The 25,520-nt window shown below is 40.7% G+C and overlaps 1 protein-coding gene across 10 annotated transcripts in view; it reads right to left on the bottom strand.

Moving 5' to 3' along the window:
• The window catches only part of ZCCHC6 (zinc finger CCHC-type containing 6), a 65,616-nt gene extending 50,041 nt beyond the window's left edge, over positions 1 to 15,575 (bottom strand). For 3 of the 10 annotated variants that reach the window (XM_013989711.2, XM_003130637.4, XM_021064632.1), the window contains exons 1-6: positions 15,419 to 15,574; positions 13,738 to 14,285; positions 6,685 to 6,866; positions 6,042 to 6,158; positions 5,358 to 5,535; positions 3,430 to 3,518 (exon numbers count right to left, since the gene is read on the bottom strand). In XM_013989711.2, the coding sequence (XP_013845165.1) occupies positions 3,430 to 3,518; positions 5,358 to 5,535; positions 6,042 to 6,158; positions 6,685 to 6,866; positions 13,738 to 14,254 (1,083 nt within the window). In that variant the 5' untranslated portion in view covers positions 14,255 to 14,285; positions 15,419 to 15,574. Of the gene's footprint in view, positions 1 to 3,429; positions 3,519 to 5,357; positions 5,536 to 6,041; positions 6,159 to 6,684; positions 6,867 to 13,737; positions 14,287 to 14,778 lie in introns of those variants that run through there. The other 7 variants (XM_021064630.1, XM_005656799.3, XM_013989710.2 and 4 more) reach the window with 6 other exon arrangements.

The raw sequence follows: 25,520 nt of genomic DNA, 5'->3' as shown, positions 1-25,520 counted from the left end.
TGTCTTTTCAGGGCTGCACCCATGGCACATGGAGGCTCCCAGGCTAGTGGTTCAATCAGAGCAGTAGCTGCCAGCCTACACCACAGCCACAGCCACATGGGATCCTAGGCACATATGCGATCTACACCATAGCTCACAGCAACGCTGGATGCTTAATCCCACTGAGAGAGGCCAGAGACCTGGGTCCTTATGGTTGCTGGTTGGGTTTGCTAACCACTGAGCCATGACGGGAACTCCAAATCTTAAGTATTTTTGCTTCACTGAGATAATACAATCACCTGAAGTTACCTAAATGCCAATCATTGCACTGTGTGCACATGTGAGTCAGAAAACAAAAAGAGGAGTGGGGGCAAAAAAAGACCTATGACCCAGCTAACTCCTATTCACTAATTTCTGAAGTGATCAGCGGCTCAGCAAATCTCAAAGCTGTGACTTGAAGTTGTGAGACTGTTAACAATATTACCTCTTACTCCATTATACTACTTCAACAGACTGCTCACTAGATCTCCACTTTAGTCTTGCCTTTTTCCAATCCTTGCCCCACGCAGGAACCAAAACCACTTAAAATCATAAATCAGATCTAGTTGTGCCTCTCCTTAAAACTCTCAATCTGGCTTCTTAACACCCTTAGGTCATAATGAAATTTTTGTTTGTTTGTTTTGTTTTGGTTGCAGCTACATCACATGGAAGTTCCTGGGATAGGAACTGAATCTGAGCTGCAGCTGTGACCTATGCCATAGCTGTGGCAACCTGGATCCTTAACCCACTGCACTATAGCAGAAACTCCCCAAAATGAAATTCTTTACCATGGGCCCTAGCCTACCTCTCCATCCAATTTAATCTTAGGCTCTTCTTTCTCTAGTCTCTTCACCACAGACCTTACTGTGTTCCCTTTAGCCCCATGAATAAACCAAGCTAACTGCAAATGATGTGCCCTCGGGCTAAAACACTTGTACTCCTTTCATTCTCCCAACTCCTTTTTATATATTTTATTTTGTTTTTAAAAAAATTTTATTATGATTCATTTACAATGTTCTGTCAATTTCTGCTGTAAAGTGACCCAGTCACATACACACACACACACACATACACACACACACATATATTCTTTTTCTCACGTGATCTTCCATCATAAGTGATCAGATATGTAGCTTCCTGTGCTATATGGCAGGATTTCATGGCCCATACACTCCAAATGCAAGAGTTTTCATCTACTAATTCCAGACTCCCAATCCATCCCACTCCCTCCCCCTGGCAAACACGAGTCTGTCCTACATGTCCATGATCTTTTCTGTTTTGTACATAGATCATTTGTGCCATATTTTAGACTTTACATATAAGTGACATTATATGGTGTTTGTTGTTTGTCTTTCTCTTTTTGGCTTACTTCACTCAGTATAAGAGTCTCTAGTTCCATTCCTGTTGCTGCAATGGCATTATTTTGTCCTTTTTTATGGCTGAGTAGTATTCCATTATCTATCTATCTATCTATCTATCTATCTATCTATCTATCTATCTATCTATCTATCTATCTATCTCACATCTTCCTAATCCAATCATCTGTCAATGGGCATTTAGGCTGTTTCCATGTCTTGGCTATTGTGAATAGTGCTGCAATGAACATATGGGTGCGTGTATTCTCTTCAGTGAAATTTTTGTCTGGCTATATGACTGGAAGTGGGATTGCTGGGTCATATGGTAGTTCTATATTTAGTTTTCTGAGGTATGTCCATACTGTTTTCCATAGTGATTGTACCAACTTACATACCCACCAATGGTGTAGGAGGGTTCCCTTTTCTCCACATCCTTTACATCTTTTATAGTTCAGCTGAAATGTTATCCCTTTAAAGGGGCCTTTGGGACTAATACATCTACACTCTTAAAACTGAGCAGAACCCTGGGGAGGCCTTTTTGTTCCCCACTTCTTATTTGTAGGGAGTAAGCTTCAGCCTCCATGACCTTCCTTCCCTGAGGGCAGGTTCAAACAGGTGCTAACCAGGGAAGGGAGGAGTAGTCAAGAAACAATAGTGCAGCCACTGGCAGGCTCCCAGTTCCACCTCAAGGGATACGCTTAAGAGTATCTTTGAGCTCTTTTACAGAAGTGAGACCCCCAAAAGATGGGAAGATGTTAACTACTTGATGAAGTATTCTTCATTCCAGAGAGAAGGTCACAGTCTGATAACCTCAAGTTGAGATCCACAGGACCTCAACAGGAGACCCACCTGAGGCCACATGAAAGAAATACAATCCCCGCACACCCTGATCCTCTTGTTGATATACAACTCCTCACCAAGGCCCTCTGCCCCAACGAGATATACAGTTTTTGAAGGCAGGAGCCAGCTGTGTCCCCCTTTGCCTGGTAAAGCAATAAAGCTATTCTTTTTTCCTCCCAAAACTGTGTCTCTGAGATTCAACTGCATTGGTGCAGAGGGAGTTTTGGTGACACTATTTTTTTTTTTGCCTCAAAACTGTTTCCCTGGATAGCTCTCGTTATGATTAATTATATATACATAATTACTTATTTTCTTCACTAGTATGAATTCCATGAGGAAGGAATTGTATCTGTTTTGTCCTCTAGAACCCAGTAGAGTTCTTGGCATATAACGCGAACTCACTGAACATTTGTTAAATGAATAAATGACATGAAATCAAAATAACTGCTACACTGGTAAATTATTAATCAGAATTTAAGGTTAAAATGATAGTTAAAAATCTACTGGTCAGCTGACCACGGATGGTCAGGAATGAGAGGTTTGTGAAACAAGAGTGACTAGGGGTGATGCCTAGGAATCTTTATTTTTAAGTAGCAACCCAAGCGAATGGGCATAAACCATTTGCAAACTGGCCTGTGAGAGCTACCAGTAGGTAAATGGATAATCTACTAAAGTGCCTTCCAGTTTTAAAATTCAGACTCATCAAGATTTTTTGAACCATACTTAAATGAGAAACCTAGGCAAGGTGTAGTTCTTCAAAAGCATTAATTATTTTTATAGGCTAGATGTATGTAAGAGGGAAACTCAGGAACAAATTAAGCTTGCAGGTCGTAAATATTTATATATCTACACCGTCTGAAATCTGAAATCCTTTCCTGCCATTAGAAAATTGACTTATCAAGATAATTTAATCTTTCAAGTTAACAGACCTAAATAGCCCCAGCAAATTTACATGGTTAGAAAACCAGTGTTTGAAGTATGTATGAAACAGCTGTAGTGTAAAAGGAACTGCACTAAAATTGAAGACACAAAGAAGAACATACAAAAACAGCAATTTTAGGGGAAAAAAATTACACTTTAAATAATGTTTTAGAAAAAAATATTAAACTTAAGCTGTTTTCAAATATCTAGAATATATTCATATATAGCTCATATTAAAAAAAAAAAAAGAATTTCCACACAACTCTGTGAAAATAACATTTCATTTTGGACTTACAATGGCTGGAAATTGAATGTCAATGTTTACATCCGAAGTTTTGAAACCCAATCTGCTACAGGATGATCCATATAATCTCAGAGAACAATCTAAAAAAAAAAAAAAAATTTAAATAAATAAAAGTGATAAAGTAGAATTTCTCAAAAGTTACAAGACACTGCTATTTTAGAAATGGAACAATCAATTAAAACTATACACAAAAGCAAAACAGGAGTCAAGTCCAGCAAAAGCCAAGGACAGTAATGAGTGAATCTTTGCTCTTGCCTTCATTTTACTTTATTTAAAAGGGAACATAGCAATTAATAGCCACTCTTTTCGTATTAGTTGTAAAACAAGTTTAAAAATTACTTCACATTTTTTTGCAGAAAAAACTATTTGATTTTTAAAATGTGGACATCGAAAAGGGATGCCCAATTTTGCTTTATATTTATAAACCTGACAGTATACTAAAGAGTTAATGCAAACATTTCATCTTTTAGAAAACACATAAAGGTATCATGTACTATAAAGTCATGTATCAGTAAAACAATACTCACAAAAATCACCATAAAGTTATTTTTCAATACAAATACTCATTATATTAGGAACAAAAAGCTTAATTTAACTTAATATAACCCCTTTAGGAAAACTTTTGAAAATAATTAGAATATCACCGATACAACTGAAAATGTTAGGCAGCCAGTGACTCATTCTTCAGAGGAAGACATGTATGTATGTGCACTGCCTGTATTTTCTTCATGACATTTCCCCCACTGCCTTCCTATTGTTGTGCCAAAATAGTATCCCTTCACATCAGGGGACTTAATAGGTTTTTTCCCCAGGTTTGTTAAGTCAAGTGATTTCTCTGGGATTTAACAGTTTTCCATGATAAAGTACATTCAGTTTTACAATGGAAAAAATCAAAATTACAAAGGACTTTTCAGTACCTTCTCTACAACATAAAGGATGAGATACTATACGAGGCATGGAGCAGGCGCCTATCCTTCATTTTTATGAATATATATTAATATGAATGATGTCAGGAGAGCAGATAGCTCTATGGGTGGTACGGTGATGGATTCAAGCCGTGATTCCAACCCTGTCTGTGGCCAGAATCGCTTGTGTAGCTTTCCAAAAAAAAAAAAAAAAAAACCGTTTTCCCTGGCTCCACAGATATAACTTGGAAAATCAATTCAACAGTACACAAAATCTACTACAAATTAGTTTTCAAAGCTCATTTTAGATGATGTAATTCTTTTTTTTTTTTTTTTTTTTTCTTGGCTGCATCTGTGGCATAGAGAAGTTCCTGGGCCAGGGATCGAACCTGTGCCACAGCTGTTGCCTGTGCCACAGCTGCAGCAATGCTGGATCCTTAACCCACTGTGCCACAAGGGAACTTCCAAGACAGTATAATTCTTTTAACTGTGATTAAACAGAACCTTTCTTGGACACAGATAACCTGAAAATGACTCCAGGATACTTCTCTTTATTTTAACTCAAAATATTGTATCCATTTAAATAGGTAGAAAGATGCGGTGATCATTTTGTAACGTACAAAAATACTGAATCACTATGTTGTATACCTGAAACTAGTATACTGTAAGTCAATAATACTTCAATTAAAAAAAAAACTCACAGATGGAAAATAAATAAATAGAAAAGTAGACAATTATAAACATAAGAGTCCCATGGTGCTCTTAATAGTATGGGGCATTTAATGTAAAGTAAATGGACACGATGAAACTCACGATGAAGACAGGTTAATGACAATGCAGTTTGGTAAAAGTCTTTGTTACCTTGGGGTAGGCCAGGAAGAACAAAATCACACAAAAAATTGAGAGCTTCAGGACATGGCAAATCAATTTCTATTAGGCAAAAATTACTACTGGTAGGAAAAATGAACAGGGTACTTTTAGGTAGCTAAAAAGAAAAACAAATCTAGAAAATACCTGGTAACTTGTGTTGGAACACATTTTCCATGATACGTTTAATTTCTAGTCTCTGTTCCAAGTTCTCATTGTGTAAGCCAAACTCCTGTACCACTTTGTCAATGGCAATACCAATTGCATTTATCTGGGAGGGTGTAGGCGGGGGTAACGTGGTGAGCAACTCTTCCTCCTGCTTCTCCTTTTAAGATCAATGTTGAGATTAAAAATGACTCACACCGTTTTTACCTTCTACCATTCACTGAGACAACACCCTGTACAATATTCTGGAATATTTTTCTCAGCCCTCCTTCTCACTTTAGCTATGTTAGTCTTCATCTTGTCAAATACTCACACACTTCCTTATGCACAGAAAGTGATAATACAGGGAAGGCAGGAATAAGGAAAAAGTGTAAGCAAAGAACATTAGAAACAGCAATGGCAAATTATTTGCTTTATTATTACTGGCATAAGGACATATATCTAGGTCCTAGCAATGGCATCATTTATCCTGATACTGTCCTTAAGGAAATTCACACGACTGCCCAGCAAAACATATTGACTGATATAAAGTAGTTTGGCAAAAATAAATTCAATAACATAAGCAGCAAAATTATTAATATCATAATCTTAAGGAGAGGAAAGTCATAAAGATGATGAGTAATAACTGACAAATGAATATATTTGTTTGGGTTACATTAAACTTACCTTAATGTTTTTCTTGTGCCTCTTCTCTTTGATATGCTTATGAGCAAATGCAATGGATTCAATTAAAACATCACAAAGTTTGCAGGTATACTTTGCTGTAGGGTAGTTTCTTGGTCGCTACAATTTGAAGAGATTTACAGATATATATATATATATATATATGTATTACAGACACACACATACATATATAGAGAGAAACAGATGTACAAAGACAATATACAGGTAAACAAAAACTGGCCAGAAGATTCACTTTTAAAATTGTTATTACCATCACTCTTGATCACTATGCTAATAATCATTAAAAAAAAACAAGCAAACCCAAAACCTCCTTTTTTTAATGTTACCTTTTCTCTGGCCATGCCTGCAACATGCAGATTCCTGGGCCAGGGATTGAACCCATGGCACAGTAGCAACCCAAGCCACTACAGTGACAATGCTGGATCCTTAAGCCACTGCGCCACAAGAGAATTCCTGATAATCATTTTTTTAAAGTAATTCTATTAAATCAAATTGTGTATCACTTTTACCTTGTAGTTCTTACACACCAAAGTAGGATATATAATTCATTCAGAGTACATATTTCCAATTACTGACATAGTTTAAACCAAAGCAAGGATTTTAACTAACAAATAAAGGCTGTTACCCTTTTCAGCCTGTCGATGCAGTCTCTTTTCAATCGCTCCTCAGCCTGTTGTAAGCCCAGCAGTTCCTTCGTTGAAAGCACAGACTCGTCGATCACAGGGCCTTCCAAGTCTCCATCCTGTTCATTTTCCTCATTTCTAGTCCTCCGTGGCTTCCTAGGTCTGGACCTCTGCTTCTTGTTTTCTTAAGTTAGGGGGAAAATATTATTGGCAATACTGAATCATACCACTGAGTTTAAAGCAGAACTTACATAGTTCTTAATGAGATCATGTAGTAGCTGACTGACATCTGAATACAGAGCAAAAGGAAAGGTATAGTTCTCCCATGGATAAAATGCTTGAATACTATGAAGCACCTCCCATCTGGATATATCAATCCATAGTAATCATCTTTTTGGATAACTTAATCAAATTTGATTTTATCATCTCTCCTGGTATACCACTGAACATACTTAAGCAACAGTCAAAATTATCCTTTGAAGGCAAGTACACTGTAATTCTAATATAATTGATACATCATACTATATAATGCAAACCTCTCTAATACTTTCTAGTATTCCTCAAGTATATATCTTTTATATATATAAAACTTTCCACATTTGCTTTCATTTTTTATATGTGAACAATCTCCACAAAGGAAAGATGGACAAATATATCTCCAGAAAACTCAGAAAACAACTACACACACTCTATCTGTAGTGAAAATCCATCTTTAATTGCAAATTGAGCATTCACATAATTGTGCCTCCCCACCACATTAAGAAGTCCACGTCAAAATTTCATTTATCGAGGACAACTATTATCCATTCAATCTTTACTTTCATTTTAGTTTCTTTGAACGGCCTGCATACTGAGCACATTTCAAAGGAAAAAAAAATTCAGTTAACTTTTCTACTAGTACAGACTAACTCATCTGCTGTTAGTTCTACAATCCTTATAACTAAAATAAGTGAATCTGTTCCTTTTTAAAAACACAGCTTTTCAACTTCAGTAAAACCAAAGATGCTTGTGAGACTAATCTACCACAAACTGTTTTCAATAACTGGTAAGTTCTATCAAGTTCTGAAAATGAAGCAAGCTACTGGTACCACATGAGAGTAAAATGAAATTCATTTCTTCAATTAAAACTGTAATAAGTGGGAGTTCCTGTCATGGCACAGCAGAAACGAATCTGACTAGGAACCATGAGGTTGCAGGTTCAATCCCTGTCCTAGCTCAGCGAGTTAAGGATCCAGCATTGCTGTGAGCTGTGGTGTGGGTCATAGACTCAGCTTGGATCTCAAGTTGATGTGGCTGTGGTGTAGGCTGGCAGCCATAGCTCCGATTAAAGCCCTAGCCTGGGAAGCTCCATATGCCGTGGGTGCAGCCCTGAAAAAAAAAAAAAGACAAACAAACAAACAAAAAAAGCAAAAAAAAAAAAAAAAAAACCCTGTAATAAGTGGATTGTATAGTTTTTAAATGGCTTACCAAAAATCATTCTCTGAAAATATAAACCTACAGAAATGTTCCACATGTGGCAATTGCCATGTCAGGTCTTCAGTGGAAACCATTACTTGTATAGCAGGTATGATAATCAGTTGATTGAAAAAAAAAATTATCAGGAAAGGGAGATATAGAACCCTTCATTTTATTTTACTTATTATTTTTTGGCGATATCTGTGGAATGTGCAAATTTCCAGGCCAGGGATGGAACCTGCACCACAGCAGTGACAACGTCACATACTTAACCTACTGAGCCAAAAGGGCCACAAGGGAATTTTAAAAAACTATCGCCAACATCTCTAAAGGAAAAGCAGCAAGCACTGTGTTCAATTTACCCTAAGATGAATATAATGAAATTCCGCCAACAACTTCTATACTACAACAAAGCAGCGACTTAAAAAAATTAAAGGGAGTTCCCGTTGTGGCTCAGTGGTTAACGAACCCAACTAGCATCCATGAAGATGAAGATTCAATCCCTGGCCTCGCTCAGTGGGTTAAGGGTTCAGCATTGCCATGAGCTATGGTGTAGGTGGCAGATGCACCTCCGATCCTGCGTTGCTGTTGCTGTGGCATAGGCCAGTGGCTACAGCTCTGATTTGACCCCTAGCCTGGGAAACTCCATATGTGTGGGTGCGGCCTTTAAAAAAAAAAAAAAAGCAATCACAATGGATGAAACAAAACACTAAAAAGTAAATAGTTCTTTGAAGAGAAAATCTGTCTATCCTCCTATCAATTTAATTTATCCTCCAATTAAATTATCATGATCTTTTAAGGTCAATATTCTTCATCTGCATAAACTTTTGAGATAAGCATTTCTTTTAACTTAAGAGGTGTGTGCATTCTCACTTAATTTGCTTATTACAAACTAAATGCATTGGATGTCAGTATTCAGGGCAGAAATTCCTTAGGCAAATATCATTAAAGATTTACACTGACGTGCAGTATCTGTTAGAAAAGTCCATTATTAGTCCACAAAACAAAATCAGAAACCAAATTCCTTCTTTAACCCTTTCTCTTTTTTGATCACAAAGGCTTCACAATATAACTATATTTGCTATCAATTTCAAGAGCAACTTTAATTTTCCTCCAAAGAGCATAGTTAATGCCTTATTGTTTTTGTTTGGAGAAATGGATGGCTGCAGAAATTCTGACTGATGATGACAACACCTGGGGCTATTTTATCATGTGACAAATGCAATGTAAGTACTTTGTGTGTACTGCCTCAGTTTAATCCCTGCAGTGATCCTGCCATGGATGCTAAGATTTATCTCCATGTACAGATGGGAAAAATGCCTGCCCAAGAAGGTACGTAACTTGTCCAGGGACACATGACTAAGTCACACAAAGGGACTGGAAATAAAGATTAGAGCATAGATGGGATTCTGAAATTCACCTTTCTAATCTAACAATATAGGAAAAATCCCTTCTTGTAGGAAATCCATTCACATCTAAAACAGACCAAAACTGACAAAGCAACATAAGCTTTTGAACTGAGTTTCATAGGCCTGTGTAGTTAAAAACAGTCAAATAAAGTCTCACTGGATGGAAGCTAGAAAGGCAGGGCTACGTATTGCTAAAAAATTCCCATAATTACTAAAGAAAGACTACCTGCCTCATCCCAGGGTTTTTGTAGTAATATGAACTCTCCATATACACTATTCTAAGTTTCTCATATTTTATTTGCATATAGTTTTTTATTCCATTCACAAAAGACAATGTGTATCTGGTTTTGGGTTTTTTTTTTTTTTTTTTTTTTTTTTTTTTTGCCTTTTAGGGCCGTATCGCTCCCCACCCCCAGCATATGGAAGTTACCAGGCTTGGGGTTGAATCAGAGCCGCAGTTGCTGGCCTTTGCCACAGCTACAAGCAACGCGGGATCTGAGCTGTGTCTGCGACCTACACCACAGCTTGTGGCAACGTCAGATCCTTAACCTACTGAGCGGGGCCAGGGATTGAACTGGCATCCTCATGGTTACTAGTCGGATCATTTCTGCTGGCAACTCTGACAATGTGTATCTCAGTGGACGTTTTCCAGCTAAGATCATTAATGGCACTGTCCCAAATACACAGGCTGGCAATCGAGGATATGTGAGGAATGAAATAGGGGTAGTGATGTAGAATTGAAAAATACAGAGTTAGTATTAAAAAACAAAGCAACTCTAAGATAATTTCCGTTACATCCATCTTCTCACATCATTTAATAAGACCCTTCCTTATTATTGTTATTATTGTCTTTTTTTTTTTTTTTTTTTTTTTTTTTTGCTATTTCTTGGGCCGCTCCCTCGGCATATGGAGGTTCCCAGGCTAGGGGTCAGAGCTGTAGCCACTGGCCTACACCAGAGCCACAGCAACGTGGGATCCGAGCTGCGTCTGCAACCTACACCACAGCTCATGGCAACGCCGGATCATTAACCCACTGAGCAAGGGCAGGGACCGAACCCGCAACCTCATGGTTCCTAGTCAGATTGGTTAACCACTGAGCCATGACAGGAACTCCTTTTTTTTTTTGTCTTTTTTTATTATTGTCTTTTTGCCTTTTCTAGGGCCGCTCCTGCGGCATATGGAGGTTCTCAGGCTAGAGGTCTAATTGGAGTTGTAGCTGCCGGCCTATGCTAGAGCCACAGCAACATGGGATCTGAGACTCGTCTGCGATCTATACCACAGCTCACGGCAACACTGGATCCTTAACCCACTAAGCAAGGCCAGGGATTGAACCCGCAACTTCATGGTTCCTACTTGGATTCATTAACCACTGAGCCACGATGGGAACTCCAAGACCCTTCCTTATTAAGATATAACTTTGGGAGTTCTCGCTGTGGCACAGTGGGTTAAGAATCTGAATGCAGTGGCTTGGGTCACTGGGGAGGTATGGGTTCAATCCCCGGCCCAGCACAGTGGGTTGAAGGATCTGGTTTTGCCGCAGCTGTTGGTCACAAATGCAGCTCGCATTCAATCCCTGGCCCAGGAACTTTCTCGTATGCTGCAGGTGCAGTCATTAGGGGGGAAAAAAAGAGAAATATAACTTTTGACATAAGCAAAATTTCCGTCTCTTTTAATGAGATCCTTTTTAGGATCCTCTAAGGATAGTGCAAAGTTTATACTTTAAACTGAATCTCTCTACAGTAAGCAATGTTATGGCAGAGCTTAATATTTCCTTCACGAAGATTTTCAAGGGAACAGACCTTCAGTTGGAAACTGAAAGCACACATCTGTAATTTCACACAGTGAAAACCTGAGTTTGGGATGGAACTTAAACAATAAGCCGGTAAAAATTCAGGTCAAAATCACTTAAAAGCAACTCTCTTAGTTGCTTTTATGGCTAGACAGCAGTACAGAATAAGAGGTTTTTGGTCTGTAGAGAATCTCTTTCAATATCCGTCTGGTTGCAAACTTCTGACCTATAAATCTTTCCTTTTATGATGCTGCTCAAGATGAACATTTTGTTTTCTGAAAGACCAACAACTGGTAACTAAATTAAAATGTGTATGTCTCACGTGGACACAGTGATATAGAACTACTTAAATATACACAAACTTTTGAAATCGAAAGTCCAGAAATTATGAATATGTGTTCAGTTTCGCTCTGTCAGGTTCCAGGTCCAGGGAGGCAGAGTTCATGGCCAGAGCAGCATAGTACATGATTTCAGTTCCACTTCCTCATCTACCGCTCTGCATAAACAAGCCTCAATAAAGTTAACCTCTCTAGAGCCATAGCTGCCTGCTTTGTAAAACTGTGACTCTACCTTTGATTTGTCACGACACAGGACTGCAGACAATTCCTGCCAGTTCTTTCTAGCTTAAAAAACCTACAAAATTGAGGTACTGGCCCTCTTTCCATTTGAGTTCTTTACGTCTACTGCTGTTACACAATACAAGGCATTTTCTCTTGATTTTTGTTATCTTAAAAAATATAGAAGAGCATGCTTTCTCCCCACTTTATAGTATCTTAAGACACACTAAAGATTAAAAAGAAGTCTTCTCATGAAGCATCCTAAATGTCCAGACAAAAAATTGAAATGCCTTACACATATATAAACTGGTCATTGGGAGATTTTATGAAGGAAAAGGGCTCTGGAGACCTAGAAAGTGCCAATACTGTCTTTAAATTTAAAAAAATGTAAAAAGAAAAAGTGTTGGCTAGTTTGCAACTCACTCTATATAGTGCCTTTTAAAAAAAGGCTTATAGCCAAAAAATATAAATGCTTTTTCCAAGCATAATTTGCATTTTCAGACTAAACATTAATAATTTATTTTTCCTTCAAATTTATGACTTTATTTCATTTTAGCAAATACTGTCCATTAAATAAAAATTATTTTTCTGTTTATGGCAACTATTGCTACATGGACAGAACCTATTCACCTGTTAGAAAAACTTTAATTGGAGTTCCTCTGTGGCTCACCAGGTTAAAGATCTGGTGTTATTAACTGCAGTGGTTCTGGTTGCTGCTGTGCTGTGGGTTTAAACCCTGGCCCAGGAGCTTCCAAATGCTGCAAGTGTTGCCAAAAAAGGCAGGGGGAGTATAACTCTGGGGCAATTCTTATCAAGTACAAAGTAAGCTTAGAAGTGCGTTTTGGTTTTACTGAAACTAAAAGGCAAAGCTTGGAGTTCCTGCTGTCGTACAGCGGGTTAAGGATCTGGCATTGTTGCACCTGTGGTGTAGGTTGTAGCTGCAGCTCGGATTCAATTCCTGGCCTGGGAACATCCATATGCTGTGGGCATGGCCATAAAAAATAAATAAAAGACAAAGCTTTTTTCTGAATTTCTGATGTTCTAAACTTAATGTTTTTCAACCTGTTTGCCATGTTAACTTTTGAGAAAAAAAATCTTGCACTATCCTCCCTTGGAGACTGATGCTCCTCACAAAAGCAGGAGATGAATGCAGTCTAAAATAAGATTTTTTAAAAAAGCTTTATATTCTGTCATTTATTTCATGGACACATACATTATTCAAGTACAAAATATTATAATTGTATTATAACATAATTTAGAAAATACATACACACCACCTAGAAATTATAATATATCCCCAGGGTGGTATGATCACCCTCTTCTGTGAAAAGCACCAATGGGAATTTTTTTTTTTTTTTTTTTTTGCTTGTTAGGGCAGCGCCCACAGGACATGGAGGTTCCCAGGCTAGGGGTCCAATCAGAGCCACAGCTGCCGGCCTACGCCACAGCCACAGCAACTCGGGATCCAAGCCATGTCTGTGACCTACTCCACAGCTCATGGCAGTGCCGGATCCTTAACCCACTGACTGACGCCAGGGATCAAAACCCGAAACCTCATGGTTCCTAGCTGGATTCATTTCTGCTGCGCCACAACAGGAACTCCGGAAATATGTTTTTACTAAAGTAAAATGAGCCTGTGGTAAACTTTGAAATGAACCAATACACGCAATGTGTTGAAGCTACCCAAAAAACATGGTCCTTAATCATATTAAATAAGCAGAAACTATGAAAAACTGGAACTGCATTGCTGAAAATAGTAAAACTCATCTGAATGAGAAAGAAAACTGACTTCAGTCACAATCCTGTTGACTTCAGGGTTGTAACCTGACAGGGTGGAAACATTACCAGGGCTTCCTGCTTCCATTTCTGACATGGTCTCCAGGCTTGTCAGGTCTTTATGAAACAATCGTCTTACAGTTCTGCAGCCTCTTCCATCTTGCCACCTATATACATCTTCACTTTCTTGAAAAGAGTCTTTTCTTGGTCGGTTTAAAACAGGAATTCTAGGTCCAGGTTTGAATTCTCTCCAACTGTCTGCATTACCAAGTTCATCAGATAGCCATCTCTTACTCTGATCTTTGTGGTTATCAGTTATCCAAACAGGTTGACTGTAAATTGGGTTCTTAAATGCATATGGATTGCTGGAAACAGCATATGGTCCTTTTCTGGGGGTATTCCCATAGTTCCCTGGTGTTAATTTTTTTTTGGGAGGGCCTTTTTCCATTTTACTGCTATAGCCTTTAGCATAATCATCCATTATTAAATAATCTTGTTGGGGGTGACCCCTTCTGAAATCTTCATCATCAGTAGTCCCTCGCTCTTTAGCACGCTTCACAAAATAAGGTTTGGCAGCATCTCCCATGGTCTTTGACTTCAATTTTCTTACTCTGCACCTATAAGAAGGTATCAAACTATTATAGGATATCATGCCAAGTACACAAAATACCACAGTTATTGCAAGATGCTCAAAAGCCTGTAAGAAAACTCTTCTTTTCCTAATTTCCGTCACATTCCAATAGTCAGTGCATTATGCTAGAAGTCAGGAGGCTTAATACCATAATATTCTTCATGAAATTAGTACTCGTTCTTTAACATAAAGATTAAATCTATGAGTCTGTCTTAAAAATTGGAGAATAAAAACACTGTCACTCATGACAAGCTGGTTGACTTTTTACCCATATAACTAAGGCTCTTCTTACAAAACAAAACAAAAAACAAACTTCACCCTAAGCCTATACTTTAGAGAACTCCCCAAACGGTCTTTTAAAAACAAGCTGACAATTATTTTTAAGTGTTATACAAAGTAACCGAAACTTTGTGAAGTAGTACATCTTATCGCCACTTTTCCATCCCTTCTCGGTATCCCGGGGCCTCCGCTCCGCTCACCACTGTTCAGAAGGCCCGACTTCTATAGCTTGGGCTTCGGAGGGGCTGGGCTCCCGACCAAGGCTCCGCTCTGGTCAGAGGGGCTGGCTTTCCGACCGATGGACAAGTCCAGCTAACCTGCCCAGTCCTCATCCTCAACTCCAAACAAGTTTGGTTTTGTCACGAACAGAAATTCTCCCTCTTCGATCCCCATGTGACAGCCCCACCTCCGATCTGCCTCAGTTTCCACTCTTCGGGTCGGAGGCGGAGAAATAGGAGGCGTCTCCGCACTCCTGGCCACGAAGCCACCGCGGGGACCAGGAAGCAGGAAGTGACCTGCCTCCTCGATAGGGTTCCGGGGTCCCCCCGGCAAAACAGGGGGCCGGGAGCGAGTGCCTCCACCGAGATTCCTGCTTCTCTAGTCCCCGTAGGGTCTGACACAAAGTGAAGATGCGGACTCCAGCCCGAGAGCTCAGTCCCCACCGGCCCGGGGGCTCCCGGGTCCTCACAACTAGGGCGAGGAGGACGGCAGAGGATGAAGCCAACGTATCTCCCCTCCTGGGCCCGCCCGCTACTCCGGAGACCCGAGAACCCACCGGAGACCCACCCCAGACGCGAAACTGAGAAAGACACAGGCGAAAAGGCGCCCGGGAGCACTCACCACCTCCGCCGCGGTCCCCCGCCTCTTCCTGTCCCGACCAGGCTCCCTCTCCGTGTTTTCCTTCAGCCCCACTTCCGGCGCTCAGCGCTGTCTCATTGTGCGCGATTGGGAGCCGGCCTTGCCTCCGCCCGAGCGCTCAGCCGCGCACGCCGGAAACGCCCGCCGCCCCGCCCCTCTTGCTTCCGCCGCCGCCGCAGCCTCCTGCGCGCAGGCGCTTTCCGGGTGGGACGTCGGGTCGTGTTCTGACAGCTAGCACTCCACTCTTGTTTGCTGCGTGCGTTCGTCGCTTGGCCCGCTTGCTGTTCTCGCAAAAGCGCGGGGCAGAGGAGAGAAAGAAGCCTCTCGTTCTCCGAGAGAGACGCAGAGGCCGCAGTCAGGGCCTGGATATACTCGGAGGCTCGGCTTCTCCTCTGGGTGCTCCTTGTTGCTTCCAGGGAAAGTTTAGTCTGGATCTGAGGCCTCGTGGCGCTCTTCCTGGTTTTTCAATTTTGGTAATTCGAGGGAATGAATGTCTCAGTGAGGTCTTAATTGCCGACCCTCTAGAAACGCCAGCGTTTAAGCTTCCACTGTACACCCAGATCTCAGTGTGTTCAAGGGAAATGCTGTGCTTTTTTCTTAGTCCTCAGATTAACTTCTCTTAAAAACAAAACCGTGTTTTGAAGAAAATGTATAATCGCAAAGGATAACCAAGGACGGTCATACTAGAATTTTTGAACAGAGAATTTTTTAAATGAAACTAGCAAACGACCTGGGTGGGTTTTTTCCCCCCTCTTTTTGTTTTGACTGTTACCGTCAATGCTATCTGCCTTGTTCTAAATACTTCGAAAGCCTCGAGCAACTAATAAAATTAGAGCGTTGAAAAAATGTGACAGCTTTGATTTCTCTGCTTTTTAAGAGCATTCAAATTTAAATCCATGAGATTCTGGAGGGATAATGGTCTTAAAAGGAGCACATTAATACTGGCTGTTGCCAAGGCACTGTTCTGACAGCTTTACAAGTAATTACTCACTTAATCCGCACAACAACTCCTCTAGAATATCATTATCCTCACTTTAAAGGTGGAGAAATAGAGTTTGTGGTGAAGTAAATGGCACCGCTGGAATCCAAACCCTAATGAAGCAGAGTCTCTTCTTAACCACTGTCTATACTAAAGGTAATTTAAAACAGGTAGGTACAACTTCTGTATAATGCCTTATCTAGATGCTTTGGTTCTGAATATACGTGACAATCAAGCCAATCTTTTCAACAGGCTGACAGTGGTGTTTTTATAGAGTCCAAAAAGCGTGATGATACATGATTACATTTATTATATGCAATACTAATGCTACCACACCCAGTCAGGGAATACTGTATGGAAGAACTGGTTCAGGAAACATCAGCCTCAAGTGTCTAGAATTTTAGAGTAGCAGTTGATAATGCTTTTTAAGGCTTTAATATTTTTTATTTGCGTTTTCTTCAGTGTGTTTCCCAAAGCCTAACTTCTATTCAGAATGTGCTTTTAAGATTCCCCTTGAGGCTAAATGAGGCTCTGTAAAACAAGACACAGTGCTAATCAAAAGATATTGACAGATAAAATATCTCTTTTTGTCCGTATTGTACTGTAATGGGAACTTAAATTGGTCACAGGGATCTGTAAAATCCAGTGGAAACATTTGGTTTGATGCTTTATTTGGATGTCATTGGAGGGACGACTCAGTTTCTCAGAATCTTTGTGGTGATTGCTCTACAGTCCAGAGGTATTTCCAAAAACTAGGAGCAGAAATGTGGCAGCTGTGAGCTTTAGAGGACAGAAACACTGCTCCATGAGTTCCTGTGTGTCTTGTCTCCTGAACCAGAAGCTTAATATCTTCTTGACAGGCTACCCTCGTCAAACCCAGTGCTCTTTTTCACATAGGGCCATGAAGTCAGCAGTGTAAGGGTTGGAGTCATAGTTTTGTCAGCCAGGTTTTTTTCCTAGGGCTTTTTAATCCCCTTTGTTAGTGGGATCGGGAAGTAAAAATGGAGTCAATGTAGCTAGCTAAGAGAACTCTAAAATGGAGCAGGGAGACCATTAAGGAAGTGAGACCTAACAGCACGTTTCAGCTCAGCTGGAATCTGAACTTTTGACCACTTATTATCTTCACGTAGGCATCCAAAACATCTGCACAGTATTCCAGAAACCCAAGATAATTTTTCAGACCCTTATCCTAAATAACTCATGACAACTTACCCTTTAAAGACAAATATTTCCTTTTTGCATCAGAGCCAATCATAATTCTTGCAAGAATTTTTACAACCTTGCATGAACTTTAACAACTCCATTGCTTTTGCTTTTATAAGCCCCTGACCCTCTCTCTTCTCCAGGACACTTGAGGTTTTACCTGAATCTGTGTCTGAATCTCTGTCTGCTCAGCTGCATTGCCTAAGACCTCAAGTAAGGCTTTTTGTTCTTTGCAACCTCGATACAGATTATTGTTGGACATTAGGGAATTATGTTGATTCCTCCTTCAAGTATGTGCAGAGTCAGTGACTTCTTACTCCCTCCACACCTCCCAACCAGATGTCAGTCACCATTGCTTCCCTGCCTCGTTGCTATCAGCTTTCACCTCTGTCCTTCTTTATCTGTTCTCAACACGATTGCCCGAAAACTCACATTAAAGTTTGAGCACGATTATAATTTTCCCCTCCAAGCCCATCAGTAGCTCCCTGTTTCTCTCGGAGTGAAAGCTGAGTCCTTGCAATAGCTATAAACCCTCTCCCTTTACTTTTTTTTTTTTTTTTTTTTTTGTCTTTTTGCTATTTCTTGGGCCGCTCCTGCAGCATATGGAGGTTCCCAGGCTAGGGGCTGAGTCGGAGCTGTAGCCACCAGCCTACACCAGAGCCACAGCAACGCGGGATCCGAGCCGCATCTGCAACCTACACCACAGCTCACAGCAACACCAGATCGTTAACCCACTGAGCAAGGGCAGGGACCGAACCCGCAACCTCATGGTTCCTAGTCGGATTCGTTAACCACTGCGCCACGACAGGAACTCCTCCCTTTACTTCTGTTCTACATGCCCCCCCCCCAACGCACCCCAAACTACAGTCTTGTGATTCCTTCACAGCTGGAAAACTCTTGCCTCAGAGCTTTGCACTGGCTATTCCCTCTGCCTAGAATGCTTTCCCTCCCTTTAGTCACATCCTCATCTCTTTCATATCTTTGCTCAAGGGTCGCATTCTCAGCAAGGCCACTCAACCATGCATTTATTATTTATTTTTATTTAGTCTTTTTAGGGCCACCCCCACTGCACGTGGAAGTTCCCAGCTCGGGGTTGATTTGGAGCTACAGCTGCCAGCCTGTGCCACAGCCACGCCAGATCTGAGCTGTGTCTGTGACCTGCAACATCTCTCGCAGCAACACCGGGTCCTTAACCCACTGAGGGAGGCCAGGAATCCAACCTGCATCCTCATGGATCCTAGTCACATTCGTTTCTGCTGAGCCGTGACGGGAACTCCTAGACTGGACTTTTCTATCTTCTGTAGCTTGAGGAATTGCAAAGGGCTGATAAAATCTGTTTCCGCCTGCCACAAAGTCTCTTAGTTTAAATTACTCTGGGGCCTTATATGTATGAGCTAAGAAGTTGTGTAAAGTAAAAGAATTTTATTTTCAGTGCATGTTTTCAAACCTTAGGAAAATTGGTGAGCTGGTATGTGCTAATAATTAAAATCTAGACATTGCCACTCGAGAATCAGCCATTTATTTAGGGTCATTCATCCATTTCATTTTTTCAACGAATGAAGAGTGCCTGGTATATGCAGTCCCTGTTCTCAAAGTGTTGAGAAAATATGGTAACAAATGTCCTGAAATCGAAAATGTAAGATTTGGCTTAGATGAGTGTACTTTTTTTCCCTTAAAATGAAGCTCATCTTACTTCAGGCCTCTACTTCCCTCTGGGAACTATGGGGGATAAAAAATTTAACCTGTCAGTTAACATGTCTCAGTCTTTTCTGGTTTAAATCGAATCTTTGATGGTTTGGTCTGTTTTGAATATATGCCCCATTGTTCAGATTTCATTCTCCACATGCTTTGCATGCTGTCTGGGGTGTGATGATCTGGGGTCCTAAGACTGAAAAGAAGTGTCCCTGGATACACATCCACAGGCTCTTTGAGAGGTCTTCTCGATTCTCTGGTCCTTCTGGGGTCTCTTCTTTGCCTTGGTGCTGCATATCTGATGCCGAGGTCTGAGACTCGTGGCCTCATGGTCAGTTCTCTCAGCTTAGGCCACTGCCTCCAGTGGTTCACTGTTGCTGACCTGCATTTGAAAGCATCATGCATCCCTCTTGGGATCTAGCTGCAGCTCCCAGGAGATGTTCATGTGGGCAGTCTACTACTTCTCCCTGGTTGGTAGTCTCCTTGCTACTTTGCCATCTGACTTCCTTGACACCAAGAAGAATCCAGCAACACTTGGATTCTTTTCAAGGACATGTGGACTCTCCAGTATGCCCAAAAATGCCAGTTTCAGTTCTCTACTTCACCGTACCCTGCTGTTATCTTCACACTCCTAAAATCCCATGCTTCTCAGAGTTCCCCTTGTGGTGCAGCAGAAACAATCCAACTAGTATAGCTGAGGATACAGGTTTGAACCCTAGCCTTGCTCAGTGGGTCCCAGGACCTGACGTTGCCATGAGCTGTGGTATAGGTTGCAGACATGGCTCGGATCTGGCGTGGCTGTGGCTGTGGCTGTGGCTGTGGCTGTAGCCAGCAGCTGTAGCTCCAATTCAACCCCTAGCCTGGGAACTTCCATATGCTGTGAGTGTAGTCCTAAAAATCAACAACAACAAAAAATCCCATGTTTCTCTTGGGTGGTCTGCTTTCCCCTGGTTTCAAGCTAGGGGTGGGTTACATGTTTTAAACTTTGCCCTCAACTCACTCACCCCCTGAGTGATGGAAAGTTGTGCTCCCCTCCCTGTTGCCATGGAGACCAGCAGCCCCATCTTTCCTTCCTGGCCTTACTTCCAAGTTTCAGCTATGCCTTGTCTCTTGGAAACTGACTATCCAACTCCTAGCTCTTTCTTAGGTCGCATTGCATGCCTCTTATCTCCATACTCATCAAATGCTGCCCTCTAGACTTCTCTAGGCTCTGCACAGCCCTGCCCCTCCCAGGGCATTCCTGGGGTCAAACTTCCCCAGGGGCCTCTGAACATTCACTGGATCAGGAACCTGAGACTATCCCTGGGCTCAGGTGCTGCCTCTAAAGCCCGAAGCCCTCTCATTGCTATGGAAATCAGGGGGTTGTCTGAGGCTTTCAGAGCTCATCTCTAGGCCATCTTCATCTTTACAGAGCCAGCCCCTAGAAGATGGCAGGAAGCTGCTGCCTCTCTTTTGGCCAGTCAGCCTAGCCCAGACGGAGCCTTTCTCCCAGCACTGGGTACAGGGCAGTGATGGAAAGACGTGAGGGCTGGATTATTCAGAAGGAAAAAAAAAAAAATCTGTATCTCCTTCAAAAGGAGTTATAGCCAGTGGTGGGTAGGTCTGTGACCGTGCTGGTGATAACAGAGATGGGGGAGGAAAAGGAAACTTCAGTTGATTGATGGTGTAACCATTGGGCTGAGCACTCAATACATGTGTCTGATTGTCCTCTCCCAATTCTATAATTTGTAAGTTATGTTAGAAAACAGAGGTTCAAAGAGTAAAATCACGAGCATACGGTAATGTGACTTTCCTGGCCTATTCACACCGGACCACAGCCTTTGTTACTTCAGAATTTATATTCTTTTTACTCTACCATGCACCAAGCTCCTGTCCCCTGACTGAGCCCCCCCACCTCCGGCCGCCAAGAGTCAGTGTTCCTTTCTGAGTCTGTTCTCTGAAACTGCAACTCAGTGGTCTCGGGTATAATCCCGCTCTGCCCCTACTTTGCTTTGATCTTGGGCAGGTTACCTTCTCTCCTGGTCTTCAGTGTCCCTAACTTACCATCCAGCCTCTATTTTATTTTATTTTATTTTTTTTCTGGCTGTGCCTGTGGCATGTGAAAGTTCCCCAGTCAAGGATTGAATCTGTGCCACACCAGCCACCTGAGCCGCTGCAGTGACGATGCCAGATCCTTAACCCACTGTGCCTCAAGAGACCTCTGTGGTTTTGTTTTTAGATTTATCTTCCACTTATTATATTTAATTTCTGTTAATAATTGTGCTAAAGTTCTTTTAAAACACATATGTTTAAAAAATCAAATCCATTTAAAGAAAACTAGTCATAATTATTGAGAGATGTCAAAAATCATGAAGACGAGATACATGTGATCGAACTTGGGGAAGCACTAGACCCCAGGGGGAGAAGAGAAAATGCCCAGAATTAAAGATGAGGCTGTCCAACATCTGGATGTAAGAAACATAAGACAAGCTGATGAAGAAGACCAAGAAAGGAGGGGCCTCAGTTATACGAGGGAGTTTAAGAGAGTGTAAGCTGTAAATCTTTTCTCTGAGCTGCTCTGGCCTGAGCGATGCCAAAGGTACTGAAAGTGCTATGGCAAGAGTCCAGGGATTGGAAGGGAGGCTCCCCAGCTGGCCTAGGTCAAGGCATTTAATGACATTGGGTGGGGTTAAAGCCCTGGCTAAGTATCATTTATTGTTTTGAAACTGTTCTCTCCTGGGCCGAAACAGGTAGAAATTAAAAGAGATAGGTAAAGGGGTGGGGGAAGTAGTATTTAGAAATCAAAGGTGGTGGGAGTGGGGGAAGTTATTCGGTTCAGTGAGAAAAATGAAGCCTAAATAAGGGCTGTACCAACAATATGTAAGGAGAAAGTACAGCTTGAAGAGTGGTCTTCATTACAGAAAATGGAGTAGAGTTTGATTAAAGGCAAATCGTACATAAAGCATATCAAGGAGTTCCCATTGTGGCACAGCAGAAACAAATCCAACTAGGAACCATGAGGTTGTGGGTTTGATCCCTGGCCTTGTTCAGCAGGTTAAGGATCTGGCATTACCGTGGGCTGTGGTATAGGTCGAAGGTGCAGCTTGAATCTGGCATGGCTGTGGCTGTGGTGTAGGCCGGCAGCTGTAGCTCCAGTTGGACCCCTAGCCTGGGAATCTCCATATGCCGCAGGTGTGGCCCTAAAAAGCAAAAAAACAAAACAAAACAAAACAAAAAACCCCATCAATTGCCCTAATCTTAAACTGCCCTAGTGTTTTTGAACTGTTGTACTTTATCCTGGGCATGGAACAGATCAAAGTGCCTCCCAGGGTGGGGCTGCCAAATAAAATACTTGGGACATACTTACCCTCAAAAAATTGTTGTTTGTCTGAAATTCTAATTGAACAGAGTGTCCTGTATGAATTTTGTTGTTGCTCACTTTGGCCGTCTCCAGTGTCTTCCAGAGACTTTCTGCTGGAGCCTGTGCTCTTGGCAAGGATCCACCCAACTGAATGTTCTCAGATTGTCTGACTATGCTGTCTTCTTGCAGTGACCATATGAAAAGCTTCCTTTCTCCCCTCACTACGTCGTGGTTTGAAAAAACAGCTAACTTACAGAAAATCTGCAAGAAATGTGCAATGAATATCCATATGCCATTTATGTAATTCACCAGTTTTAACATTTTGTCCTATTTTCTTCCTTTCTTTCCCACCCTCCCTCCCTTTTATCCTCCCTTTGTGCATATGTATATTGTTTAGCTGAACCATTTGAGAATTAGTTGCAGATTATGTTAAGACACCTAGGCCCCCAAACTCTCAGCATGTATCTTTTAAAAATGAAGATATTTGAATTCCTACTGTGGCGCAGCGGGTTAGGAATCCAACTGCAGCAGCTCAGGTCGATGTGGAGGTGGGAATTCGATTCTCTGCCCAGTACAATGGGTTAAAAGGAGCCTCCATTGCCACAGCTGTGGCTAGGTTGCAGCTGCAGCTTGTTCTCAATCCCTGGCCCAGGAATTTCCATGTGTCGTGGGTTTGGCCATAAAAATAAATTAATTAATTAAAATGAGGATATTTTCCTATATTACCACAATGTAGTTATCATACCCAGGACATTACATTTTGATATAATATTGTTTTCTAATATGCCATCTATATATAGGTTTCTGCAGTTGTTCCAAAAATGTCCTTTAACACTTCTATTTTTTTTTTTAATCTAAAGATTTGAACAAGGGTCATGCATTGCATTACATTTATTTTCATGTCTCTTTAGTGTTCTTTAATGTAGTGCAGGTTGATGATCATTTGTTGTTGTCATTGTATTCTATTTTTCATGCATGATATTGACATTTTTGAAGACTCCAAGCCCATTCTTTTGCAGATGTCTGATTGCCTCTCCCTGGTTAGACAGGTTAAACTTTTTTTGGCAGGAAGACTATGTAGGTGATTATCACACATCTGAGTGTGTCACAACAGAGGACACAGGATGTGAATATGTCATTTTAATGGTGAATGGGCTCACTTGCTGAAGATGTTAGCTATTGCATTTCTCCATTATAAAGAGGACTTTTTGGAGTTCCCGTCATGGCTCAGTGGTTGATGAATCTGACTAGTATCCATGAGGACAAAGGTTCGATCCCTGTCCTTGCTAAGTGGGTTAAGGATCCGGCGTTGCCGTGGGGTGTGGTGTAGGTTGCAGATGCAGCTCGGATCCTGTGTTGCTGTGGCTCTGGTGTAGGCTTGGCAGCTGCAGCTCCGATGGGACCCCCAGCCTGGGAACCTCCATGTGCCTCGGGTGCAGCCCTAGAAAAGGCAAAAAGACAAAAAAATAAAATAAAATATAAATAAATAAATAAAGATGGTTTTTCCCCTTTGTAGTTAATAAGTGATTTGTGATAGGATATTACGGGCTGTATGAAGATCCTGTTTCCCCATCCTCTCCCAATGGTTTTAGTATCCATTGGTGATTCTCTTCTGAAATCAAATGTTACTATGGTAGTTGTGAAATACTGATTTTTCTGCTTTCTCTTTTATGTTTATTAGTTGGCATTCTTCGATAAAGGAAGGCTTTTCCTTCTCCCAGTCCCTTTAAAATTAAAAAAAATTTAAGTGTGGATTCATGGAATCTATTTTATTTAGTTTGCTATAATCCATTCCTGTCATTATCCATTTTGATGCTCACATTGTCCCAAATTTGGCAAGTGACAGTCCCTTAAATGAGTTCTTTTATCTCTCTGACATACCTTCCTCAGTTTTGAACACTTCCTTAATTTTTGGCACAACTAGTTGCTCCAGGCTCACCTTGCAATTGGGCATTTTCCTCCAGGGTTTGGGGAATGGCCTTTAGAAAACAAGACTTGAGTGCCATGTGTGCTCATTGCTCTGGGGTGAATTTGCTTTTTGGTTCTTCCGATGGCCAGTACTCAACAGACAGACAGTTTTTAAAAGTCATGAGTTCATAATGATACTCCAGCTGATACCCAGTCTGGTAGGATAGGATTTTTCCTTCATGCTTCACTTTGTTCTCCCACAGTGAAGTTCCTGTTTCCTCAAAACTTCAATGTATTTACTCATTTGTTCATTTCTACAACATACCTAAAAACAGTTTTGGATTCCTCACCAACATCATTACCTAAAACAGGCCTACTAAGTAAGGTTCAAGATTTTTTTTTTTTTGTCCTTTGACTATATCCCACTGAAAGTGTTTAGTCAAAGTGTATTGGATTAATTCCTTTTTCTTTGTGATTGTGTTATTAACTTGGTTATAACCAGATTTATTCATTTCTTTCAATTCATTCTACCCACCCATTCTTACTGATTTAATTTTTTAAAATATGTAAAATATTAACATGGTTCAAAATCCAAAACTGTATAAAAAATTATATTCAGACAGGTCTTATCTGCTTTCCATCTCTCCTACTTCATCACCTCCAATCCCCATAGATAATCACATTTATTTGTTTATTTACTATTCCTGTGTTTCTTTAATGAATAGGTATATTTTATCTTTATCATATAAAGTATAGCATATTACATAGAATCTTTTTAGCATCTTGGTTTTTATAATATTCTGGAAATATAAAATAAACATATTTATAATCATAAATATATTTGTCATCTCATAGAAATCTTTTCTTTTTTTTTTTTTGCTTTTTTATATTCTAGTTGTAGAGTACGCCATTGAGTAAATGCACCCAGTTTATTCAGTTAAGTCCTATATGTGAGCCTTCAG

This window comes from Sus scrofa, chromosome 10 (assembly GCF_000003025.6).
Source record: "Sus scrofa isolate TJ Tabasco breed Duroc chromosome 10, Sscrofa11.1, whole genome shotgun sequence".
Lineage (NCBI taxonomy): Eukaryota > Metazoa > Chordata > Mammalia > Artiodactyla > Suidae > Sus > Sus scrofa.
Note: the sequence above shows the minus strand (reverse complement) of the source record. Positions and strands in the feature narration are given on the sequence as shown.